The sequence below is a fragment of the Phaenicophaeus curvirostris genome, chromosome 7, assembly GCF_032191515.1.
Source record: "Phaenicophaeus curvirostris isolate KB17595 chromosome 7, BPBGC_Pcur_1.0, whole genome shotgun sequence".
Classification (NCBI taxonomy): domain Eukaryota; kingdom Metazoa; phylum Chordata; class Aves; order Cuculiformes; family Cuculidae; genus Phaenicophaeus; species Phaenicophaeus curvirostris.
In genome coordinates this window covers 12,768,980-12,791,956 of record NC_091398.1, presented here as the reverse complement: position 1 = coordinate 12,791,956, position 22,977 = coordinate 12,768,980, and the positions used below count along the sequence as shown (strand labels likewise).

Sequence of the window (22,977 nt, the reverse complement as noted above, 5' to 3'; positions counted from 1 at the left end):
TTGTCATAACAACGAGGTGGAGTAGCAGTACTGGATGTGGCAACGCAGCGTTGAGGAACTGTGAAGTGTCAGACTAGCATAGCCCACCAGATTTCTTGTGCACTGACTTTTGACAGTGTTGGTGTATTTCCAGTGCCATGTTCCTGTTCTTTAGCCGCGTAGTCCTTCTGAGTGCTGGCCAGCTCTCACTCAGACTGCAAATAAACGTCAGCATAGCAGTGTGATCTAGTGGCTTGCACTGCACGGTGCACTGGTGTTAACAGAATATGTATGCGTGTCTGTTCTCAGGGAGCTGATGGCGTGGAATACTTATTAATTCCTGTAGATGACAGTACCTTGACTGACTTCTTGGAGAAAGAGGATGAAGATGTATAAGGTCTCTGTGTTCTCAAAGGATCCACAGCAATTGCTCTCAGAGGCTGCTGGAGAGGGGCCTATACTCAGATCTCTCTCCCTCCAACCCCTAGGGTGCTGGACTACTTACTGAAATGTATTAATTGTAATTAATGATGCTCCTCATTTGACTGCTGCAGGTAGTTTGGAATTACGACTTCTGCAAACAAAGAATTTCCTGCTCTGCAGTTAGATTTGTCTGCTTTGTCTCTTAGCTCAGATGATGCCTTCTTCCTATCTATGCAGCCAACCTTACAGCCAGAACAAACTGTAACATTGTGCCTTCTGCTCTCTACCTCACCAGAGGTGAGGATTTCATTGGAGCAGTTTACTTGGGAAGCACCAATCGCTAAATGGCCAGAGCTTTAGTTTGTACTAATGGTGCAACTTCTCTCCACGGCGTGCTTTCCAGTACTACTTTACAGTTAGACTGTAAGCTTCCTGTGTATGAAGAAGCCAAGATCTGTAATGCTAAGAGACCTGCCTTGACTGCATGTGGAAAGGAGGATACTAGTGGGTTTGGGACACTGTGGGTAACTTATTCAATTCTGGCAATAGAACTGAAGGACTTGCCCCAAGCCCAAATCCTGTTATAAGATTTAGATAATCAGAATTGTCATTGCCTCTTGGTGGGGGTGAGCAGACCCAGCTTCTTTCATCTACTTCCCAAACTGCAATCTAGGAATATGAAGAGGCTGTGAATTTTTTTTTCTTTATTTTTTAAGAGCTTAATTGTATATGTGTATTTTTTACATCAGGAGGGTCCACAGATCCTGTTGGAGGCCTTAAATGCCACCTATAAGCTCTCCCTTTTTTTAAGCCTTTAGAGGTTGGGAGACTGCTGAAGTCTGACAGCTTGTCTTTACTTCTTTCCTCAGGGTATGTGGGAGTAAGCCCTGTAGTTCCATCAACTGTTGTCTGCCAGCCAGACTTCAGGGACTCCCTGTGTCTCATATTTGATAGCTGTGTTACAGCTCAATGTTGTAATAGTTCAAATCAATCAAATAAAGTACTTCATTAATTTTCCATAGCTTGTCTTGTCTTCCGCAGTCTTTGTATGTTATAGGAAGATGGAGATCCCTCTGGCAGTTGAGTGAAAGCTTCATTTTCATTGTTACGTCAAATATCGATGCAAATCCTCATGCAGTGTGCAGAAGATTTCAAACTAATTAGTAAAACTATTTTATATTGTTTCTTATAAGTTATCAAAATTAAAAAGTTTGCCTGCCTTTTGATACCAGTATATAGCTCAAAATATCACATGGAAAAACAGTTACCTTTTCTACCCCTCACTGAGGGAGGTAGCAGGCAGATGTTTACAGCCTGACTTTTGTTTGTACTGAAAACATGGAGTATCTACTTATCCCATGAACAGTTTGATTCTTCAAATACAGGACATGATTTGCTTTGCTGGACAGTCTGATGAGGAAAACTGGTGGGTGCGAGCAGAATGCTCCAGCTTCCTCTCCCAGAACATTTTCCAACTACCATTCCCTTTCGGCGGCACCTGCATCTGCATTTTATAGGCTGCAATTCCACAACTTGGCAAAATGCATCAAATCCTGCCCATTGCTACTCAAGGTACCGTCAGAACCACTGAGCCTGGGATCAAACCGGGTTCTGTAAGTTAGGTGTAGAGTTCAAGAACGGGAAGTCTGCCTCTTGAAGACAAGTGCTGTTGGGGAAACTTTAAAAGTACTGTAGCTAAGCAGCAACCGCACCCTATTTTGCAGTCCTTCGACTCTCTCCACAGTCCCTGTGGAACTCAAGATTTCGTTTTATATTCTGAGTATGTATGGAAGCATTTAGAATTGGTGATAATTGCATTTTCAGTGCAATTACATGTGGGTTTCTAGATGTGACATTTCCTTTATGAAGTGCTATAACCATCCTCAGTTTTGGTAGACCACCAGATGCCCATACAGGCCAAAAGTTGATACCGCGCATCTGCAGAGAGAAGGCTAAGTTTGAATCAGTTCTTGGCTGCCACTGCCTCTGTGATGTAAGCCAAAGAAAGTCACTGTGAAATAATGCCTGTAGTTTGCGTTCGAAGTATTTGATCCTGATTTCATGCTGTTTCTGGACAACTCCCTCATCTATGCCTAGATTTCTGTCTGTTGAATTCTGTGTGTGCACTAAGGTAGAAGCACGTTAATGTCTTCTCTAGCAACACAGAACTGTTGGATTTGGAGGGATCGCTTTACTTGTGGGGGAAAAAGAAATTTCTTCCCACTTTCTGTTCCTCAGCTTACTGAGAAGTCTTCATGGTACTGGTAGGGACGGCCTTTACGCAGCCTCAGTAGCTCCGGACAATGCTGGAGTCACCTCCTTCCATTTACATTTAAGTGGAACGAGACATGCACAATTGCACGGTAAAGACAGTGCTGGATGAGCCAGTTTTATTAACTTAGACTTAAAGGGATGGTGCAGGGATCTGTACAAACTTGCAATAGAAATATTTTCATGTTGTTTAAATATTATTGTGGTGTGCACACAACCCAGAGATGCCAAGGTACACAACTAGGGAAACTCTTTTTTTTCTTTTTAAAAAAACACAACAAAAAAACTAACATAAAAAATGAAACCCAAACAATATCAATAGTGAAAGCATTACTTTATCCTGCAATTAAAACCCATAGTTACAGAAACAGTAAAAGGAAGCAATAAAGGCACATTAAATTTATTTACAGCTTTATTAAGGAATTGCGTTTTAACCTTCCAAAGCTTTTTTTCATTGAGAGCCCCTCTATTAAAAAGCCTTAAAGCTGCATTTAAGGTAGACTGTGTCACTGAATACTGGTACTAAATACCTGATGTGTTCCATATTTACGTACGTGTGGTGTCTTAACAAAACTATTAAAGCAAACGGGCAATTGGCACCATTTCATTAACTATTACCAGGAGATTTATTAGATGAAATAACAGTTACTTGTACTGACTTGATTCAATGTAATGGCACAATTGCCCTGTAAGGTTGAAACTGGAGATAAGTCAGGGTTTTATATTCTACCCAAACTGATCCCTGAGTATTCTGGTTATCAAATGTATCCAGTAAGAGTACGCAGTAAATTTATTCAGGTGCAGCCCAGTAATTAAGTAAACCAGCCTTCTGTAGCCCAAAACAAGCATTTATTTACTGGACAGATGACAAAATATATCCCAGACTTTAAGGGAACATGTAATACAATCATTCTGTACTGTTCAGAGCATCTCCATTAAACTTGCAGTTGGATAGGTCTCTGCAAGATACCATGGAACTCTTGACTGGATTCTTTCACTCCTGTTTTTTTTCCTATACTACCTCAAGGGGATCTCTATCTTTCTTGGACACAATTATGTTGATTTTGTTCTGCAGGTGGATAGCAAGCATGTCACGCAGCTCTGACAAGAAGCCTCGTTCAGTGTTACTGTGCTCACCCAGAATAACACTTATCCCATTGGCAACTGCATCCAGAACGTCATGGTGGGACATTTCTCCTGTTGTTTCGAGAAAAAAATGCCATGTAGATCACTAACAGTACAGTTTAGGGAAACAATTCTTTGCAATGTATGCAGAATCCTAGCTGGGAACACCTAACGGGATAATAGAGCCTGTAAGGGGAATGCAGCATCATCTCCTCAGGGTAAGAACACAGAACACTCCTGTCTAGTGTCCCTTGGAAGGCTTTCGACTGATATCCCCCACATATACGTGAGATGGAACCACAGAAATTCCTTGCCCTCTCTGAAAAGATTCTGCCACTTCGGGCAGAGTGGTTTTGAAGTGGACTGCGTGGATGCCATGGGGGTTGCTGTGATGCAGGACGGCAACTGCGAAGCCCTGGAAGGAAGCTGTCTGAGGGTCAGCTCTGCTGGGCTTTCTATAAGGGGGATAAATGGGACACACCTTGCCAAAGAACTTGCTCTAATTAAGTGCTGCAGAATGCAAGGCAGCCTCCACATTGTTGAGGAAGCTATATGGAGTAGCTGTTCCAACTGTTGGGAAATAGTGTAATGGACTAAGTGTCCCTTTGGTCACATATGCTATTGGGATTCGTTTGGAAAATTCTGCAGACTGCATTGTATTCCATTTTCTGTTTGGGAATTCTGTAGAGAACTGAGGAAATCATAGAATAGTTTGGGTTGGAAGAGACCTTAAAGATTACCCAGTTCCAACCCCCTGCCATGGGCAGGGACACCTCCCACCAGCCCAGGCTGCCCAAGGTCCATCCAGCCTGGCCTTGAACACCTCCTGGGATGGGGCAGCCACAGCTTCCCTGGGCAACCTGGGCCAGGGCCTCACCACCTGCGGAGTGAAGAAATTCTTCTTTATGTCTAGTCTAAATCTGCCCCTCTCCAGTTTACACCCATTGCCCCGTGTCCTATCACTACAAGCCTTTGTGAAATACTTTGGATCTTGCCAAAGGAGAAACACACTTTGCACTAGACTGCCACCAACACCAATTTTCTGTTGTAATAATGCATGTAGAGCAATGCTTTAATTCAAATAGCCTTCACTGTCCCACACAGCCATCTGATCCACAATATTGATACTTTAATATTATTTTTCTGTCATTCCAATAACGAACTGATTATTTCTCAATTATAACAGTTAATTCTTTCTGGCCAAATCTTTCAACACCCAATCGATTCTTGTCTTGTTTGTACTTCCTATGTTTTGGGTTTTTTTTCCCTAGTGTCTATTTTTATAAAGATAACTAAACAGCAACATAACCTTTTACCTGTGAAATAGAGGTCAGCTTCCGTTCCCTTCAGGACGCTGCTCCCAGAACCAGCACACAGAGCAACTTTCTTCACTGGTGATTCTGCAGGACACAAGGTGCACAGTTAAACTCCTTTCCCTCTGTTCAGCCCTCACATCAGCATTGCTACCGTTTCACAGTAACTTCTACCTTGATTTTTGGGCCAACAGAAATTTGTTGGAGGAAGAGACAAATCTATCAGTTTGAAAGAGTCACAGGCCTAAAACTTCTCTGATGATACAGCAAGATCCTGTGTACCAAATAGATGTGTAAGTTTTTTTCTTCAAGGAGTAGGAAAGTCTGCAGGAAACTAGAGCACAGAGGCTGGCTGTTGGCATTTTCTCTGCTAGTGAGGTGTTATTTAGTTAGGTTTCTGATTCCTTCCAATAGGCTACTACTCCTCCCAGGACTCTCAACTTCCACCATCATTAGTTTTCCAACTAATGATGCAACTAAGGCAGCATTTTGCCTCCTAGACATACTGCTTCTTAACTTTTAAGAAGTTCTCAGCAGGCCAGTCTCAAAACAAGCTGGAAGCTGCTCCATGCCAATCAATCAAAATCTGCCTGTTTGCTATGATTGCTGATTCCACGCTGTTACATATGCGATAGCGACAATGAATTTATTCTCTCCCTGTATTACATTCACTAGGGAGAGGGGACACACAACACAAGTTTTCAAATTCTGTTAAGGTTTTACCGCATGTTGCCATGTGATTTCTGTTGATTTAAGGGCAGACACACCACTATGATCTCACACCTTAACAAGGCTTCAAAACAGTTTGGGTTTTTACAAGTGCAAATGACAGTGTAAGAGGCTTCTAATAAGACTTCTGTCTCATAAGTTTAAACAGTTATCAACCAATTTGCTCTCACAAATTCTAACTGTGTTCCCTGGAGATTAGGATAGGTAACTGGGATAAGAGGATGCTTGCTCCATGTTTTATTAGCAACCCACTGTTTCAGCTAGGATGGTTTGCTTTCTTTGCCACTATTTCTCTTTCACTCAAAACAGATAAAACATGTTCATAAAGATACCATAGAGCATCTTGCTATTTTAAGGTGCTTTGACATTTACCATGCAGTCACAAAAGAGAGTATACAATGAAATGCTACACAGATACTTGAGCGGGGGGGGCGAATCTTAGGCATTATGCAAAAGGTTGTCTTGTATTCAACTTGTGCTGCTACTTCTTCACAGTGACAACGAGCATAATATAGAACTTACAACTAAAAATACAGATGACATTCTTTTTGCATCATTGTATCATGTAAATTCTAAAATGCTGTTTCTTTCTTTCATGTAAATCCTAGAACGCTTTTTCTGCCCCTCTATTCCACCCTTGTGAGACCTCATCTGGAGTACTGTGTCCAATTCTGGAATCCCCAACATAAGAAGGAGATAGAAGTGTTGGGATGGGTCCAGAGAAGGGCTACAAAGATGATCAGAGGGCTCGAGCACCTCCCATACGAGGACAGGCTGAGAGAGTTGGGCTTGTTCAGCCTGGAGAAGTCTCCAAGGACACCTTATAGTGACCTTCCAGTACCTGAAAAGGGCTACAAGAAAGCCGTTCACAAAGGCTTGTAGTGATAGGATGAGGGGCAATGGGTGTATATATATATAGATTTAGACCAGACATAAAGAAGAATTTCTTCACCATGAGGCTGGTGAGGCACTGGCCCAGGTTGCCCAGGGAAGCTGTGGCTGTCCCATCCCTGGAGGTGTTCAAGGCCAGGCTGGATGGACCTTGGGCAGCCTGGTCTGGTGCGAGGTGTCCCTGCCCATGGCAGGGGGGGTGGGACTGGATGGGCTTTAAGGTCCCTTCCAACCCAAACTATTCTATGATTCTATGACTCTTGTTCTTAACAGTGCTTCATACTACCTGAAAGTAAACCTATCCAAAGCAGCAGTTTTTCACACACTCATGCTCCTTGTCTTCCTGGAATACTCATTCTAACAGACAATTTTACTTTCAGGCCTGTTTACCTAGTGTCCTGCCCACTCCCATGGCTAAGCGGATGTGGCGTAGTTTTAGGTGGCTTTTGATACGCTTGATTATATCTGACAAGGAGACTGCGTTGCTCAGTGTGCACAGGCGTCCCATTCCAGTATGGGGAAGAAGAGGCTGAAAAGAAATTAACATTACTGTGAGAAAGCAGACTCCACAAGTTCACATCACTTTCTGTACTGCGCCAAGGTGAGTATATTGAGCATTCAGAAATGCCTCGGAACTTTACGAAAATATATGTACGTGAAGTTCTCAAATGTAACGTATTAACTATACTAGCTATTGGAACCTGTGGGGTTGGAACGGGATAATCTTTAAGCTCCATTCCAATGCAAACCACTCTGTGATTCTATGATTTAAGAACTAGTACAGGCCACACAGCTATTTTCACTGTTTTGGAAAATGTGCGTGGCTTCAAATTCCCAGTATTTCAGAGCACTGCCAGGTTGGCATAGGAAACCTGTGATGCTACCGACTACAGGACTTCAGTGTTTAGGGCATGCAGCTCACACAAGTAATACATTCACTGGAAGTAATAGGTGATTTTGTTACCTTTTGCAGTAATAGAATCTCAGTTTTGTGATAAAGAAGGCTGTTCTGGGACAATAATGCCACCACCTCCAACAGTGCTTCTTGAGAGCAGTTCAAACTGACTCGTGTTTGCTCCTCATCTTCAGCCCTGAGGGAAGATATGTTTGATACTTGCTAAGAAACTAGAAAAAATTTTAGCATCACAATAATATAAAAAAAACTATTCTATCCCAGTGGCTATTCTACAGCAGAGAAAAGAAAAAAGAAGGCATTATAATAGCCTAGCCTAGCCTAGTTGACTATACTCTCTTAAAAGAAACAGATATGGGCATTTAACTCAATTGTCCTCATCAAATTTCCTGTCAATACTCTTCTAGTCTATGTGATACTACACTGAGTTGATGTCACCACTTAGTATAACATACATTGATCAGAAAGGGATGATTATTCCTTTAATATCTACATCTGTTGCTGAAAAAATATAGCTGCAATACACAGAGAAACAAAGTGATTACAACAGTAAAATCAATTCCCACAACTTATTGCCTCAGACAACAGAAGGAATATAAAGTCAGAGAGCGAAGCAGATACCTGGCAGGGAAAGTAGTGAGACAGGAGATCTCTTTGATGTCTTTGATTTTGGACAGCACCACGTCCAGATGCTCAGTGTCACCTGTGCAGAATTCTACTCGGTGAGTGCCCTCAGATGGACAGCTTGGCGCAGTCGATGGCTGCAGTGGGACAGAAGTACAGGCACCTGAGGAAACAATAAAAGATTGCTGTTTTATAAAGCTGGCTAAGTAGTCTAATACTGATTTTGCACATATCCTAAAGAGATGCAACAAAAAGATATAAATTTTGCACTTGAATCCATTTTCCCTGACCAGAACTGAGGTTCTTGCCCCATTGTCTCCATTAGGCACAGTCTATTTTAAATTCAAGGCATTGGTGGATATATATTGTCATTCTTGACACTGCGTGTTTTATCCTAGCAATTGTACAGAACCAAATTAGTTTCTGGCTGGTAAATCACTCTGGAAAAGACATAACTGTTTTAATTCATAAGCCACAATACTGGATAAAAATCTGAAAGAATTTCAGATACCTTAAGTCCTCTATACAAACAATGAGATCTTGAGCTTCATAAATTGAAGATGATGATTCAAAGTCTACACTTTGCAACCAAGATGGACAATAAACACGCTGCACCAGTTCTGACTACATCCAACAGTACAGTCATGCATGTGAAAATGTCCTCTTGTGTTTGTATCTGGCATTCCTCAACAAAAGAAATTCCCTAAAATGTGTTTAGAGTTCTTAGAAGCACTAGAAGAACACTGGGGAAAATAAAAAAGCAAAAAAGAAAGTACTCAAATCATACCCATAAAAGCTGGTAGAAAGGAAAACGAGGGAGGGTCCCCACATAAAATAACATTTACTGATGAATAATTTTAACCTTTTTTTCATTTATTTTTAACGGAATCTCACCAAGTCCTTTTTCTAGCCAGTTATTGACTCCACGAGGTATGGCATCGTATGCTGTATGTGGAGAGTAAATCCCAATCCTGTGCTCCAGGGCTCGGACCACCAGCCGCTCCTTCCAGGTCTTCCACGTTACTCGCTTGAGTGGTGTGAATATAGGAGGGTGATAAGAAAGAATGAAGTCTGCCTTCTTCTGCACTGCCTCTTCCATCACCTCCTCAGTGAGATCATTAGTGAGAAGAAGGGTGTTCACAGTGTGGGGAGGACTTGGTTCCACCAGCAACCCCACATTGTCCCAGCTGGCAGCCAAGGAGAGGGATGCAAAGTTGTTCAGGGCAGGGACGAGCTCCTGGAGATTCATGAGGGAGCGCGAGGGCAGGTGGCCCAAAGCAGGGATGCAGCAGAGAGGCCTTCGAACCAGCTGTGTGCCTGGCAGCACCATGCAGTGATCTGCAGAGGGGTCAAAAAGCCAGGGATAAGCTCAGGTAATTCACTGGAATAGCAGAGCTGCGAGTTTTCAGGCTGTGAACACCTGGGCTCCCACAAGTGACAGAGCCCTGCAAGTAACATACAGAACTTAAACTTCATCCATCGTCCCTGACTAAGGGCGGATTGGAATCTAGTGGGAGAAGCGTTTGCCTCTCAGAGAGGGGAGCGAGCAGGGGTGGGACAGGTGGCCTTGGGGCCCTGCACTCCCCTTGTCACCGAAATAGGAAAAGAAACTCCTTAGTGCCAGGGCGGTTTTAAGAAGCAAGGTGTTCTTATTTGGCACTGGACACACAGGGCGATCGATCCACCTAGCACATATGCCAACAATTATCAGTAGCAGTTATATATACACTGAATATATACGTATGTATTGTATTTCTTGTAAAATCATGCATATTCACCGAATGGGTTCTCAGGCACTGACAGTGGCTGGCCAGTGAGGTGCTGGAGTCCCATCCCTGGAGGTTTTGAAAAGGCAGGTAGATGAGGTGCTTGAGGATATGGTTTAGTAGTGGGTAGGTATGGTTGGAGTTAGAATCACCAGGTTGGGAAAGATATCTGAGATCACTGAGTCCAACCCATGAGTCTGCCACTAAACCATATCTTTAAGTACCTCGTCTACCCATCTTTTAAATATCACCAGGCATGACGACTCCACCACCTCGCTGGGCAGCCTCTAACAGCGCCCAATAGCCCTGTCTGTGAAATTTTTTTCCTAATCTGAACCTCCCAGGGCGCAGCTTGAGGCCATCCCCTCCCGTCATAGCGCCTGTCACTTGCGTTAGAAACCAACACCCATCTCATTTCTGATAGCTGTAGACAGTGGTAAGGTCTCCCCTCAGCCTCCTTTTCTCCAGACTAAACAACCCCAGCTCCTTCAGCCACTCCTTGTAAGACTTGTGCTCCAGCCCTTCACTAGTTGATGATCTCAAAGGTCTTTTCCAACCTAATGATTCTATATCAATCATGTTTCCCAGTGGTAATTACAATAGATGTTCTCCCTTTCAGGGAGTGAAGCTCTGCTGAGCAGCCCACTGCCTTGCTTCCTTGGCACCCGGGATTCCCATATAGGCTTAAAGTCAGGGTTATTTTGACCTCCCATCTTTTCTTGGCTCCCGCAGCACTGGCCAGATGCAACCTTCACGCTTTCCCACAGTTCTATTCCTCAGCTATTGCAAAAGGAGAGGCCTTTACTGCTCATGAATTTACTCGTTTGGATTAAATATGAGTACAGACACTGCATTCTACTGAGTGGCTTGCGTTAGTTTGTTTAGGGGTGCAAAACAGCCCTGGCAGCCCCAGCCCTGCGCTCATAGAATCATAGTATGGGTTGAGTTGGAAGGGTCCTCAAAGCCCATCCAGTTCCAACCCCCTGTGATGGGCGCGGACACCTCAGAATCACAGAATCATTAGGTTGGAAAAGACCCACTGGATCATTGAGTCCAACCATTCCTACAAACCACTAAACCATGCCCCTCAGCACCTCATCCACCTGTTCTTTAAATACCTCCAGGGAAGGTGACTCAACCACCTGTTCCAGTGCCCAATGACCCTTTCCGTAAAAAAATTTTTCCTGATGTCCAGCCTGAACCTCTCCTGGCGGAGCTTGAGGCCATTCTCTCTAGTCCTGTCCCCTGTCACTTGGGAGAAGAGGCCAGCTCCCTCCTCTCCACAACCTCCTTTCAGGTATTTATAGAGAGCAGTGAGGTCTCCCCTCAGGTGAGACCCTTCTCCTCTTCTCCAGGCTAAACAACCCCAGCTCTCTCAGCTGCTCCTTGTAAGACTTGTTCTCCAGCCCCTTCACCAGCTTTGTCAATCTTCTCTGGACACACTCCAGAGCCTCAACATCCTTTTTGGAATCATGGAATGGTTTGGATTGGAAGGGACCTTAAAGATCATCCAGTTCCAATCCCCCTGCCACCTCCCACCAGCCCAGGCTGCCCAAGGCCCCATCCAGCCTGGCCTTAAACACCCCCAGGGATGAGGCAGCCACAGCTTCCCTGGGCAACCTGGGCCAGTGCCTCACCCCTCTCAGAGTGAAGAAATGCCTCCTTATGTCTAGTCTAAATCTGCCCCTCTCCAGTTTATACCCATTGCCCCATCACAAGGCTTTGTGCACAGCCCCTCCCCAGCTTTCCTGCAGCCCCTTCAGGCACTGGAAAGTCGCTCTAAGATCTCCCGGAGCCTTCTCTTCTCCAGGCCGACCGACCCCAGCTCTCAGGCCCCCCGCACCCCCTCCCCTCATCCCGCACCCACTCACCCTTCCCCAGGCCTCTCCCCGTTCCGCGGGGCGGAGCCGCCGCTTCGGCGGGATCCCCGCCCCTTCCTGCCGCCAGCGGGGCCGGAGCGGGCGGCGCGGGGGCTGCGGGGGTGCTGGGGCTCTGGGGGACCCCGGTGAGGCTCCTGCGGCGCGGTGGCCGCTCTCCGAGGGCGGCTGCAACGGCACCGTGCTTAGGGACGGGCGGGGGGTGGGTGGGGGGAGGGTGTTGCCTGGTAGTTTATGTCTTTATATCATAGAATCATGGAATGGTTTGGGTTGGAAGGGACCTTAAAGATCATCCAGTTCCACCCCCCCCGCCATGCTCAGGGACACCTCCCACCAGACCAGGCTGCCCAAGGCCTTGAACACCTCCAGGGACGGGGCAGCCACAGCTTCCCTGGGCAACCTGGGCCAGAGCCTCGCTGCAATAAAAAAATTTCTTCTTAATATCTAACCTAAATCTTCTCCTCTTAAAGCTTAAAACCGATCTCTCTCATCCTGTCATTGCACTCCCTGATAACAAGTCCCTCCCCAGCTTTCCTGTAGCCCCTTCAGATACTCTAAGGCCCCTATAAGGTCTCCCTGGAGCCTTCTCTTCTCCAGGCTGAGTGACCCCAACTCTCTCAGCCTGTCCTCCTATGGGAGGTGCTCACATCATCTTTGTGGCCTCCTCTGCGCTCCCTCTGACAGATTTGGAGCCTTTCCTATGTTGAAAGCTCTAGAAATGAACGTGGTGCTCCAGGTGAGGTCATGCCAGCACATAGCAGAGGGACATGAGTTTATGTTGTGTAGTGGCATTGTGCAAATATAACGTCCCCAGAGGCACTTGAAGGTGGACTGTGAAACTGTGGTGTGAGTTAAAAAGAATTGGGGATTGGTGGGGAAAAAAAACCAACGAATTTTGTGTCTTTTCTTTGCAGGAGGTAGCTGCATGCAAATCTACTTTGTCTTTTTGATAAGTGGCCATGGTGAGAACAATAACTCTTTTTATATCTTTTCATTCTATATGCAATGGTCATCTCTTGGAAAGTGAATAGGTGCTCTGCATCTTAAAGGACTGGACATTTGTTTCTCTGATGATGTGAAGAATTTGTAACAAAAAGTTTAACTTTTCATTTCAGACTTCTAACAAGATATTGTGGAAAGGAGAATAGGTTGCCTTGCATCAGTCTGAAATATAATTAGATATTCAGTTCCAAGATCCTAAATTTTAACCCTACTTTGGCTAATATTTGCTAATCTAGTTTTGTTTCTTTTACCATAGAAGCATTATTGAAGTTGCAAGCACATAGCCCTGCTTGAGTGTATAACCTTCTACTCTTTCAGGCTCTTAAAAGTTTAGCAGATCAGGAAATAGGGAGAAGACTGTGTGTCTTAAACTGTACGTGCACCTTTTATGGCAAGATGCTGATTTTTATTAGTGTTCCTTTACATGTTCCTATACCCTGCAGGAGACCCAGAACTGCACTTAAACATTTAGTTTATTGCCTATAATGTTACAATTCTAAGTCAAGAGTATAAGCTTAAGCCTGGACCAATATTAGCATCCTATAAAGGTTTGAGAGGGACCGTACAACCTGTCCGGAGTTCAGTGATAAAGTCTTTTTAGATGTTTCCATAAAGTTACTGCTGGTGAACTTTTAGCAGACACTCCGGTGCTCGGAGGGCTTGGATCCATGATGTTATGTTGATGTCAGTGGGAGTATCAGACCAGCTGAGAGGGAGTTCTGATTATGACTTGCTCCTCTCTAATTCTCTAATAGTCCCTTCTGGAGTGATAACATCTGGGGTATCGGTTGGCCCAGCTCCTTATCTTTTTTACCTTTGGTCAGTGGTGCAGCTAGTAAGGGACATGGTGGGTTGCTTTGGTCCCTTGGATCCAAAACACCAGGGTTATACATCAAGCCATTTCCAACACACAAAATCCACGGTTTCCACATCCATAAGTCATCCAAGTACAACATATGTCGGTTTCTATTCATAAATCTTATTAATACTTCTGTTTTCAGAATCAACTCTGATTCTTTGTTTGGTGGCTATGGTGTAACTCTGCATGCATGCGTTGATGTGCGGGAGGGGTGACAAGGGCCAGTTTGGTCATTCTGATAGGCAAATGGCTATTAGAGACATAATGGTGAGCTCATTCTCCCCAACTCATCCTCGCTGCAGACGTGGGCTTTGATGTGGCCACTGATGTGGAGCAGACACCAGACCTCAGCCTGGCTCCCCTCCACCCGTGACTCAGTACCCCTCTTCAGCAGCCTCAAGGGGGGGTGACATGTCACATGTGTCCCCATTTGAGCCCCACAGTAGTTTGTGCATAGATTAGCACCTTCTGTGGGAGCACTGCGATACATTGGGCTGACAGAGGTACTTAGATCCTGGGAAACTGCCTTTTTAAATCTTACGGAGGTTATTTATGAATTCTTAAGAAAAGTGTGTGATTTTGTAGAGTTCCTTGTTTGTGAAAGCAGATTATATACAGCGTCATTCAGAACCAGCCTTAGCACTCTAAAGGCTGTAGCCAAGTAGCCCACGTCAGCTCTTTCTCTGGTTGTAACTCACTGAGGTGTGTGCCCCGCACTGTTGTCGGAAATAGATGTAATCTTGATTCTTCAACTTGGCAATTAAATGACTGAGTGGGTCCAATACACAAACGTGTAATATATCTCTGGGGTGTAACAGCATGAAACAGCTTCTGCATTACCATAGCGAACTTGATTTGCCCAGAAAATAAAAATGCTTTCTGGTGATTTCACTGGAAATGTGGAAGGTTTGTGACAGTAGCCTTGCCTGTAGCCAAATACTGAAATCATGGTTATATGCAGTGGGAACTTGTCTATGTTCTTGGTGGGACTAGGAAATAAACCAAAGTCTGTTAGTATTTTGTTGCTGATTTAATCATTATTTTCTGCCCCTTGTGCAGGCTGTCACGCTGCATACGGATGTAGGAGATATTAAAATTGAATTGTTCTGTGAGCGAACACCAAAGACTTGTGAAGTAAGTCAAGTAATGGGATTGGGGTTGCCCGGTGTTGAAACAAAGCAGTAGAAAGAGTGACTGCAGAGGATGAAGTGGCTTTTGCAATCCATCTTTTCACACAATGGAGCACTAACATTTTTATCTGGTACCGTGCCTATTCTGCTCATGGAACTTGTGCTCTGTGGACTTATGCTCTGTGTCAGACTGCCTAGAACTTTGATATAATTGACTTCTCATGCCTTAGCTTTGTTAGTTACTGGTGACAAAATTACACATATAAATTACAAATGTTGAATGGAAGTGATACTTCTGAGCCTGTCTCAAGCTTCTTGTTTGTTCCTCAAGTCAGACAACCTTGTGCTATAAGCTTTATTTAAAATCCTTCATGTCTGTGACAGTGTCAGAGGAACATATTAACTCGGATGTGTTTGTGACTCTTCTCTGACAACCCTTTGTGGAATTCGTATGGTCACGGTGCAAAGCAGAGCCAAAAGGGTTAGTCTTGGTCCTGCCAATGCTGTGATTTTGGTAAGAGGATACCATTTCTGAACTGTTTGTTTATCTGGTTTTTTCATTTCCTTAGAATTTCCTGGCTCTCTGTGCTAGCAACTACTACAATGGCTGCATATTTCACCGGAACATAAAGGGCTTCATGGTTCAGACAGGGGATCCATTAGGTAAATTCTTCTGACAGGGTCTCTTGGTAGAAAACTGTACTTCAAATTAAAGTATAAATAAAATATGAAGAAATTATAGCCATGAATATTAAAAGCATAAATAAAGTAAAAATAAATCAAGAATTATTGTATTGTTGATAGAGGTTTTTATGTTGATGTTAGTTTTTGGTGAGCTTACGGAATAGCAGCTGTTACCTAATTGTAAGTAATCATGCAACAATAAAGCATTGTACAAACTTCAGTTTTTCCAGCTATTACACTATATATGATCATTCTGTTGACTTTTCAGCTGTTGAACAGGTAGCAGTTGCTGCTGTGGTTTCTCTGGTTGCTGCCTGAAAGGCTGCACTGCCTTTAAACCATTTCAGGAAAATGTTCCAGACAGCGTCAACCGTTTGGGAGAAAATGATTCAACTGTGTGCCTGTTTGTACTCATACTGAAATGAATTTGAGGCTATGTCAGTGTTTCCTTCTGCTACTTACGAGATGTTCCTTATGTAGAATTGTGTCTTTGCTCAGTGTCAAGGCATGAGAACCTGATACCTGCCTCAAACCAATGACAGTCTTTTTGGAGTCTTTGTTGTAAAATGTTATAACACTATGTATTTTCTGGATTTTTCAGTCTGAAAATCCAGTAATCTGTTGTGGTGCTTTCTTGTCAGGCACTGGGAAGGGAGGTAACAGCATTTGGGGCAAGAAGTTCGAAGATGAATTCAGCGAATACTTAAAGGTATTTCTGTGCTTTCAGTATGCAGTGATGTTTTCATACCACTCATCTTTACCGCCTGGGGAACGATCACCATTGTGTTGTACTGCATTAAATACCTCTTGTAGTTGAGAAGCAAGGTATAGTTTCACAATACAGGGATAGAAAGCTTGTTAAAATAGGAACAGGCATTTCTGTACTTGGCACGTTTGGTTTGAGGGGTTTTATTGCTGAGAAGAGAAGTAGAAAGGCTTTGTAACAAAGCATTTTTCTTGCTCTGAAGGCAAAGAAGTAATTTTTCATTGTAAGAGCACTTTGAGGAGCTAAGTATGGACTCTGATGGAATATATTAGCAACAGGTATTTGTTCTTAATAATGGTATTTAGGCAGAGTACTAAGTCACAGAGCACTCCATACAGGTTGAAGTCCCGCTTTCACTGATGTGTATTCATGTTGAATTTTCCCCCCTCTTTCAGCACAGTGTCCGTGGGGTAGTTTCAATGGCAAACAATGGTCCGAATACCAATGGATCGCAGTTCTTCATCACGTATGGCAAGCAACCACACCTAGACATGAAGTACACGGTGTTTGGGAAGTAAGTGATGCAACTGCATGCCTCCTTGCTGTAGTGTCTGAAGGATCTGAATATTTCAGGGCATGTACAATGCACATTAGAAGCTACAGCTCATTAAAATATTGGGTATGTATGTTTAAATGTATGCTCTTGCACTGTCAGCTGAATGAGTTGCTCCAAAATGCTGCTCCTTTTTTCTTAGGAGCGGGGAATTCCAGCATAAATAAGCATATTGAAAATTACACTGAGAATGGAATTTTATTTCCTTTTTTCCTTTCTTTCCCTCTCTCCCCCTGGTTATTCCAGCTTGCCTTTTCATCCATGACCAAGGGGATGCGTCCCAAATTTTAAGCAAACTCCATAGCAACTGCATGCAGGGTTGTTGGGTTTACTGAGAAGCAAAAATCTGATTTGGTGCTGGAGCTGGAAATGGGTGTGGTACTGGCACGGTCATAGAATGGACCTGTGTATGATTCTTTTCAGGTGAAACTTCATGTATGTCAGATAAAAGTCACAGAATGGACAGTTTATAAAATCAAATGAGTGTGTTTAAGATGGATCATCATTTTAAAACAGTCTGATGCTGATAGACACTGCTGATAATATACTATCCTTTGCTGCGATTAAGAGACGGGACATCACTTGATACAAGCAAAAGCGTCCAATTTATTGCGTTTAAAGCACACGTATTTATAGTGATTACAAGATGCATGTTTCAAACTAATTGGTTCTTACAATACACTAAGCAATCACGGATTGGTTAATACAAATGAGCCTTTTTTAAGCATCTACTTGCTTTTAGCAACAGCAACAGTTTCTCTTATCTACTTGCTTTCAGCAAGGGCAGCAGCTCCTCTCATCAAGGCCACTGCCTCGCAACCACAGACGCCCGTGCTCATCTGCACGGAGCCAGCAGTCTCCATTCCTCTTTAAACAAAAGCCTTATCTCACTCCTCCCAGGGTCTCCAACTAACAAGTTCCAGCATGTCCTGTCCTACAATCCTTTAAAACAAATGCTTAATGTTTGGGTCTTTCAGATGTTGCTTGTTCTATCTCAGAGTCATGCTAATGTAATTTCTTTTGCTTGTCGTTAAAAAGTCTCTAGTGTACAGGTGAATCTGCTGAGAAAAATTATCTTTATGAAGTGGAGTTGAATATTCAAAGGAAACTATTGAAAAATGAAAATACTATTTTCTACCACTTCTACTGTTCATAGGCACCTAAGCACAGGTGTTCATTTCTGAGTTTGTTTAGAAGTGTGATTGAAAGGTTTTTTTGACATCTTTCTTCGAAAAAAGTAGAGGCTCTGACAGATGAGCTTTGCCAGATTTTCTGTGGCAGTTGAAGATACTCCTGCCCCAGCTGCAGAATCATAGAATCACCAGGTTGGAAAAGACCTCTTGGATCATTGAGTCCAACCATATCTTCCTGCCACTAAACCATATCCTTAAGTACCTCGTCTGCCCATCTTCTAAATACCTCCAGGGATGGTGACTCCACCACCTCCCTGGGCAGCTGCTAACAGTGCCTGATGACCCTTTCAGTGAAAATTGTTTTCATAATCTGAACACCCCCGGGTGCGACTTGAAGCTGTTCTCCCTTGTCTCTGTCACTTGGGAGAAGAGAACAGCACCCACCTCTCTACAACCTCCGTTCAGGCATTTGTAGGCAGCGATAAGGTCTCCCCTCAGCCTCCTCTTCTCCAGGCTAAACAACCCCAGGTCCTTCAGCTGCTCCTCATAACACTTGCGCTCCAATCCCTTTGTTAGCTTTGTTGCCCTTCTCTGGACACGCTCCAGCCCCTCGATGTATTTCTCGTAGCGAGAAGCCCAGAACTGAGCGCAGGATTCGAGGTGCAGCCTCACCAGTGCCGAGTGCAGGGGCACAGTCACCTCCCTGGACCTGCTGTCCACGCTGTTTCTGATACAAGGCAAGATGCCAGTGGCCTTTTTGGCCACCTGGGCCACTGCTGGCTCAATCAGCAGAACAGCGGCTGCAGGCCCTGATGGCCACTGTTCAGCATCCTAGATTCAAAGAGGCGATGAATGTGACTTAATTGAACTGAGAATGGCACAACGTGTTTTCTACCACGTCCGCTAGGGGGAAATAAACTGCCAAGATTTACCAGAGCTGGTTATTTAAACACAAAAATAAGAGGTTCGTTAGAACCATGGCTCTTGTGGCTTCTTCAGCCTGAACAGGAAACCTGAAAGCCTAAATATATACGTGCCACTAGATCTACACAGATATTAATGATTGTGTCCAATCTTGTCTTTGAGTCAGAATGTTAGAAATTATAATCTTGCATTTGGAAATTGATTTTCCAGCAACAGGATTTCAGTAATTCACAGTGAAGGTACATATGACCAGTTTCTTGCTGTTTTTTATAGCTATACTGTGAGTGGTCAGTCCTGCCTGCTAGGAAGTGCAGCCAGGGTCTTTGTACAGCTGTGATTGATAAACAAAAGAATAGTCAGGACAGTGATTCCTCCTTTTTATCAGAATCTGTCGTGGATGCTTCTTATTTCCTTTCAAAATACGTTATATGCTACATATAATGTTTTGGCTGTCTCATTTGTACCATTTGTTTGCCAAGTCCTTGGTCTATGACACTTAAACTGCAAAGTGCTTTGAGATTTCTAAATTGTGAAAATTAAATGGTTATTAGAAGGAGATTCTTGTACTTCTGCTTTTTTTTTCCAGAGTTATTGATGGCTTGGAGACCCTGGATGAGCTGGAGAAGCTGCCTGTGAATGAGAAAACCTACCGACCTCTTAATGATGTTCGCATTAAAGACATTACAATTCATGCCAACCCTTTTGCTCTGTAGCCACAGAGCTCCTGGACACATGCTTTAGAGACTGGTCAGATTGACTGCTGGATTATGGGGTTTAAAGTGCTCTTGAAAAGGGTTACTTGAGCTGGATCGTAACTTTGCTCATTTAATGTGGGATTTTCAGGAGCTGTAACATTGCTTGGTAGTTGTTACAGAGTAGTCTTGTGTTTTAGAAGCCATTTTTGCCAGAGCATCTTCCAGGATTTTGATTTTTAAACATTGCATTTTATACTTCTAAAACAAGAAAAGATTTTTAAATAGATTTTTTTTGCTACTGATGTTTTCTGCTTTATCTTCCTTAGTGATATTATGTTGAAACCATGTCCCTTGCTACAATTTCATGCTGCCAGTATTCTGAACCTTCCCCATGTAAATTCTAACCTTCCTTACGCCTCTGGTTTTTAGAACATAGAGTAGGGTTTGCAATTTTTTTGCCCTGAGTGAGAGCAGCATCAAAGAGAGATGAGTCATTTCTCACCCAGAGGATTAAAGGCTCTTTTTGTGGAGGGATTGCTCTTGTACTGCTCTATCAGAATGAGAACCTCTTCAGCCTGCCCAAAAAGTAGATCAGAAGCCATTGCTTCCACCTGTGCACAATGCCTTTGGTATAAAAGAGTAAGCGTTTGTGTCTTTACAGAGCTGCTGCCTGAAACTAGGTAACCGTGGGTTTGCTGTAACTTCTTCATCGTGACTTTCTTGCACAAGCAATAGGGGTGAAGACAAAAAAGAGTAGTGACAGAAAGGCTGCTCTCAGACTTCAAAGGGAGCATATCCTGATACACCCGCAATAAGAAAACACACTGAGGTCAAAGTGATGTGGAACAAGAGGTGCCTCATAATATTTTTAGCAACAGGACCCTAACTTTTTCCTAAACAAAACTTCCATATAGAGCCCCAGGAACTGCAGTGCAGCCCCACCTTCCTGCAGGCAATGCTGCAGCATGGTCTGTGCAGAAGCAACGGCCAAATAGGTTCCCACACCTGCAAACATTACTTGGTATCTTTATTACCTACCTTTCCTACTGCTCCTCTGGACAGTCAAGCTAAGTATGTTTCTGAGTATGCGACAGATTTGGACCATCATAGATTTCTAATACATAGAAGCAACACGTTAAATAACTCAGATTTTTTTCAGAGAATCACACTACTGGTTTCTATGCCTAACTTCAGGAGCTTAATTCAGGCATCCATTTTTACCATCTTTGTCATCAAAAACAGCCTGAATTTTCATCAGAAAGTGTTGTTAAGTTCTCATTCCTGACTTATTCTGTGGCTCTTCAAAATGGGCATTTGGAGCCTGTTATTCCTCATGGCTGAGTGAACAGATTAAACCTGGAGTTTCCTGGATGATGTACACCACAGGAAAGTGATAAATTTGCAATGTAGGCAGTAAATATACAGGACACAAGATGCAACATGCCCTTCTGGCAAAGAAGGCCAACAGCATCCCAGGCTGTGTTAGAAAAGGCTTCACCAACAGGTCAGGGCAGGTGGTGCTTCCCCTCTCCTCAGAGATGGCACCCCCAGAGCTGCAGTGTCGTGTCCAGTTCTGCACTTTCCACTACAAGGAAAAGATGGCCATGCTGGAGCAAGTCCAATGAAAAGCAGCCAACATAATTAAGAGACAGGAGCATCTCCTCAAGGAGAGGTCGAAAGTCGGGCCTGTTTAACCTAGAGAAGAGAAAGCTCAGGGGGTGTTACCAGTGTGCATAAACTCTGATAACGGATGAGGGGAATAAAGACAGCAGGGCCAGACTCTTCTCAGTGGTGTCCAGAGACAGGACATGAAACGAATGCTCAAACTGAAATACAGGAAAGTGTTCAACACCTTTCTCCCTGTGAGAGTGATGGAACACTGGAACAGGATGTTAAAATGTCCGGGTACACACGGCCCAAAGCAACCTGCCCTAGCTGACCCTGGTTTGAGCTGGTGGGTTGGGCTAGACCATCTCCAGAGACAACTTCAAGTCTCAGCCACTCCATGGTTCTAAACCACTCAGATTTTTAAACTCCTAGGAGTGTAGGCAGGAAATTCCAGAGGAATTCCAGTTCCAAAGACTGACCACTAGCTCTGCTGTAAAGGTTAGAAATCCTGCCTAGATTAACCAGCTTCTAAACCAAACAAAACCTTACTGAAACGCACCTCTAATATCAGGCTCCCAAGACAGGAAAACAATTTAATCAGTGGTGGTTCTGATACCTGTTCTGATCTTGAACACCTACCTCCATGATCAGGCAACGTGTGCTCACAGCCCAGGAGACCAATCGTATCCTGGGCTGCATCAAAAGAAGCGTGGCCAGCAGGTCAAGGGAGGGGATTCTGCCCCTCTATTCCACTCTAGTGAGACCTCACCTGGAGTACTGTGTCCTGTTCTGGAATCCCCAACACAAGAAGGATATGGAACTGTTCGGACGGGTCCAGAGGAGGGCCACAAAGATGATGCGAAGGCTGGAGCACGTCTTCTGTGAGGACAGGCTGAGGGAGTTGGGCTCCTTCAGTCAGGAGAAGAGAAGGCTCGAGGGAGCCTCACAGTACCTGATGGGGGCCTGGAGGAAAGCAGGGAAGAGCCTGTTTAGAAAGGCACATAGTGATAGGAGGAGGGGGAATGGCTTTAAATAGGAAGGGGAAAGATTTAGATTGAACACTAGGAAGAAATTCTTCCCCATGAGGGCGGTGAGGCACAGGCCCAGGTTGCCCAGGGAGGCTGCGGCTGCCCCACCCCGGGAGGTGTTCAAGGCCAGGCTGGATGGGGCCTTGGGCCCCAGGGGTGACAGGGGGTGGAACTAAACGGGCTTTGAGGTCCCTTCCAATCCAAACCATTGGATGTGTCTTGGTTACAGACGTGGCATTCCAAGCAAACTAATTATCCTGACATGGATCAAAAAGGATGTCCGGGTCCTGGAAGATGTGACAGGGCTAAAAAGAGAAAGAGGGGATCACCAAGCGGTGCACAGGAGAGCAAATGGCAGAAAATGGATCTTGAATGTTGCAACGGGTCTGAAAAGAGAAAGAGATCAGCAAGCGGTGCACTGGAGTCCCAGTACAATAAATTGGGTCTTGGAAGAGGCAAGAGGGCCAAAAAGAGAACGAGATCAGCAAGTGGTGCACCAGAGAACATGCGCAAGAAATCGGATCTTGGAAGAAGCAAGACAGCTAAAAAGAGATCGAGATCAGCAAGTGGTGTGCCAATGAACCGGGGGTGCAAGCCAGATCTCGGAAGACGCATGAAGGCTACAAAGACAAAAAGATCAGCAAGTGGTGCACCAGAGAATCAATCCAAGAAACCAGATCTTGG

At 44.1% G+C, this 22,977-nt stretch overlaps 3 protein-coding genes across 3 annotated transcripts in view; 2 read left to right on the top strand and 1 right to left on the bottom strand.

Moving 5' to 3' along the window:
• LOC138722560 (origin recognition complex subunit 2-like) overlaps nucleotides 1–1,419 on the top strand; it is a 74,755-nt gene extending 73,336 nt beyond the window's left edge. The window contains exon 26 of the mRNA XM_069860845.1: nucleotides 289–1,419. Within this exon, the coding sequence (XP_069716946.1) occupies nucleotides 289–375 (87 nt within the window). The 3' untranslated portion in view covers nucleotides 376–1,419. The remainder of the gene's footprint in view (nucleotides 1–288) is intronic.
• Nucleotides 1,420–2,991: 1,572 nt separating this feature from the next.
• On the bottom strand, nucleotides 2,992–9,694 carry NIF3L1 (NGG1 interacting factor 3 like 1). Its single transcript, XM_069860894.1, has 6 exons — nucleotides 9,163–9,694; nucleotides 8,266–8,431; nucleotides 7,696–7,822; nucleotides 7,122–7,260; nucleotides 5,115–5,198; nucleotides 2,992–3,870 (listed from the first exon to the last, which is right to left on the bottom strand). Exons 1-6 carry the CDS (start codon nucleotides 9,596–9,598, stop codon nucleotides 3,686–3,688), a joined length of 1,137 nt encoding a protein of 378 aa, XP_069716995.1. The 5' UTR covers nucleotides 9,599–9,694; the 3' UTR covers nucleotides 2,992–3,685.
• A 3,147-nt stretch (nucleotides 9,695–12,841) lies between these two features.
• Nucleotides 12,842–19,918, top strand: PPIL3 (peptidylprolyl isomerase like 3). Its single transcript, XM_069860907.1, has 6 exons — nucleotides 12,842–12,873; nucleotides 14,832–14,906; nucleotides 15,472–15,565; nucleotides 16,228–16,295; nucleotides 16,748–16,866; nucleotides 19,549–19,918. The coding sequence occupies exons 1-6, from the start codon at nucleotides 12,871–12,873 to the stop codon at nucleotides 19,673–19,675; spliced, it is 486 nt and encodes a 161-aa protein (XP_069717008.1). The 5' UTR covers nucleotides 12,842–12,870; the 3' UTR covers nucleotides 19,676–19,918.
• The last annotated feature ends 3,059 nt before the right edge of the window (nucleotides 19,919–22,977 follow it).

Excerpts from the sequence above, each read along its gene's own strand:
- NIF3L1 (XM_069860894.1), bottom strand. The coding sequence starts at position 9,598 with ATGGTGCTGCCAGGCACACAGCTGGTTCGAAGGCCTCTCTGCTGCATC. Across the intron at positions 8,432-9,162 it reads CTGGCTAGAAAAAGGACTTG|GTGCCTGTACTTCTGTCCCA; the intron begins GTGAGATTCCGT and ends TTGTTTCCTCAG. Across the intron at positions 3,871-5,114 it reads AGCTGACCTCTATTTCACAG|GAGAAATGTCCCACCATGAC; the intron begins GTAAAAGGTTAT and ends TCGAAACAACAG.
- PPIL3 (XM_069860907.1), top strand. Across the intron at positions 15,566-16,227 it reads TCAGACAGGGGATCCATTAG|GCACTGGGAAGGGAGGTAAC; the intron begins GTAAATTCTTCT and ends CTTTCTTGTCAG. Across the intron at positions 16,867-19,548 it reads AAGTACACGGTGTTTGGGAA|AGTTATTGATGGCTTGGAGA; the intron begins GTAAGTGATGCA and ends TTTTTTTTCCAG.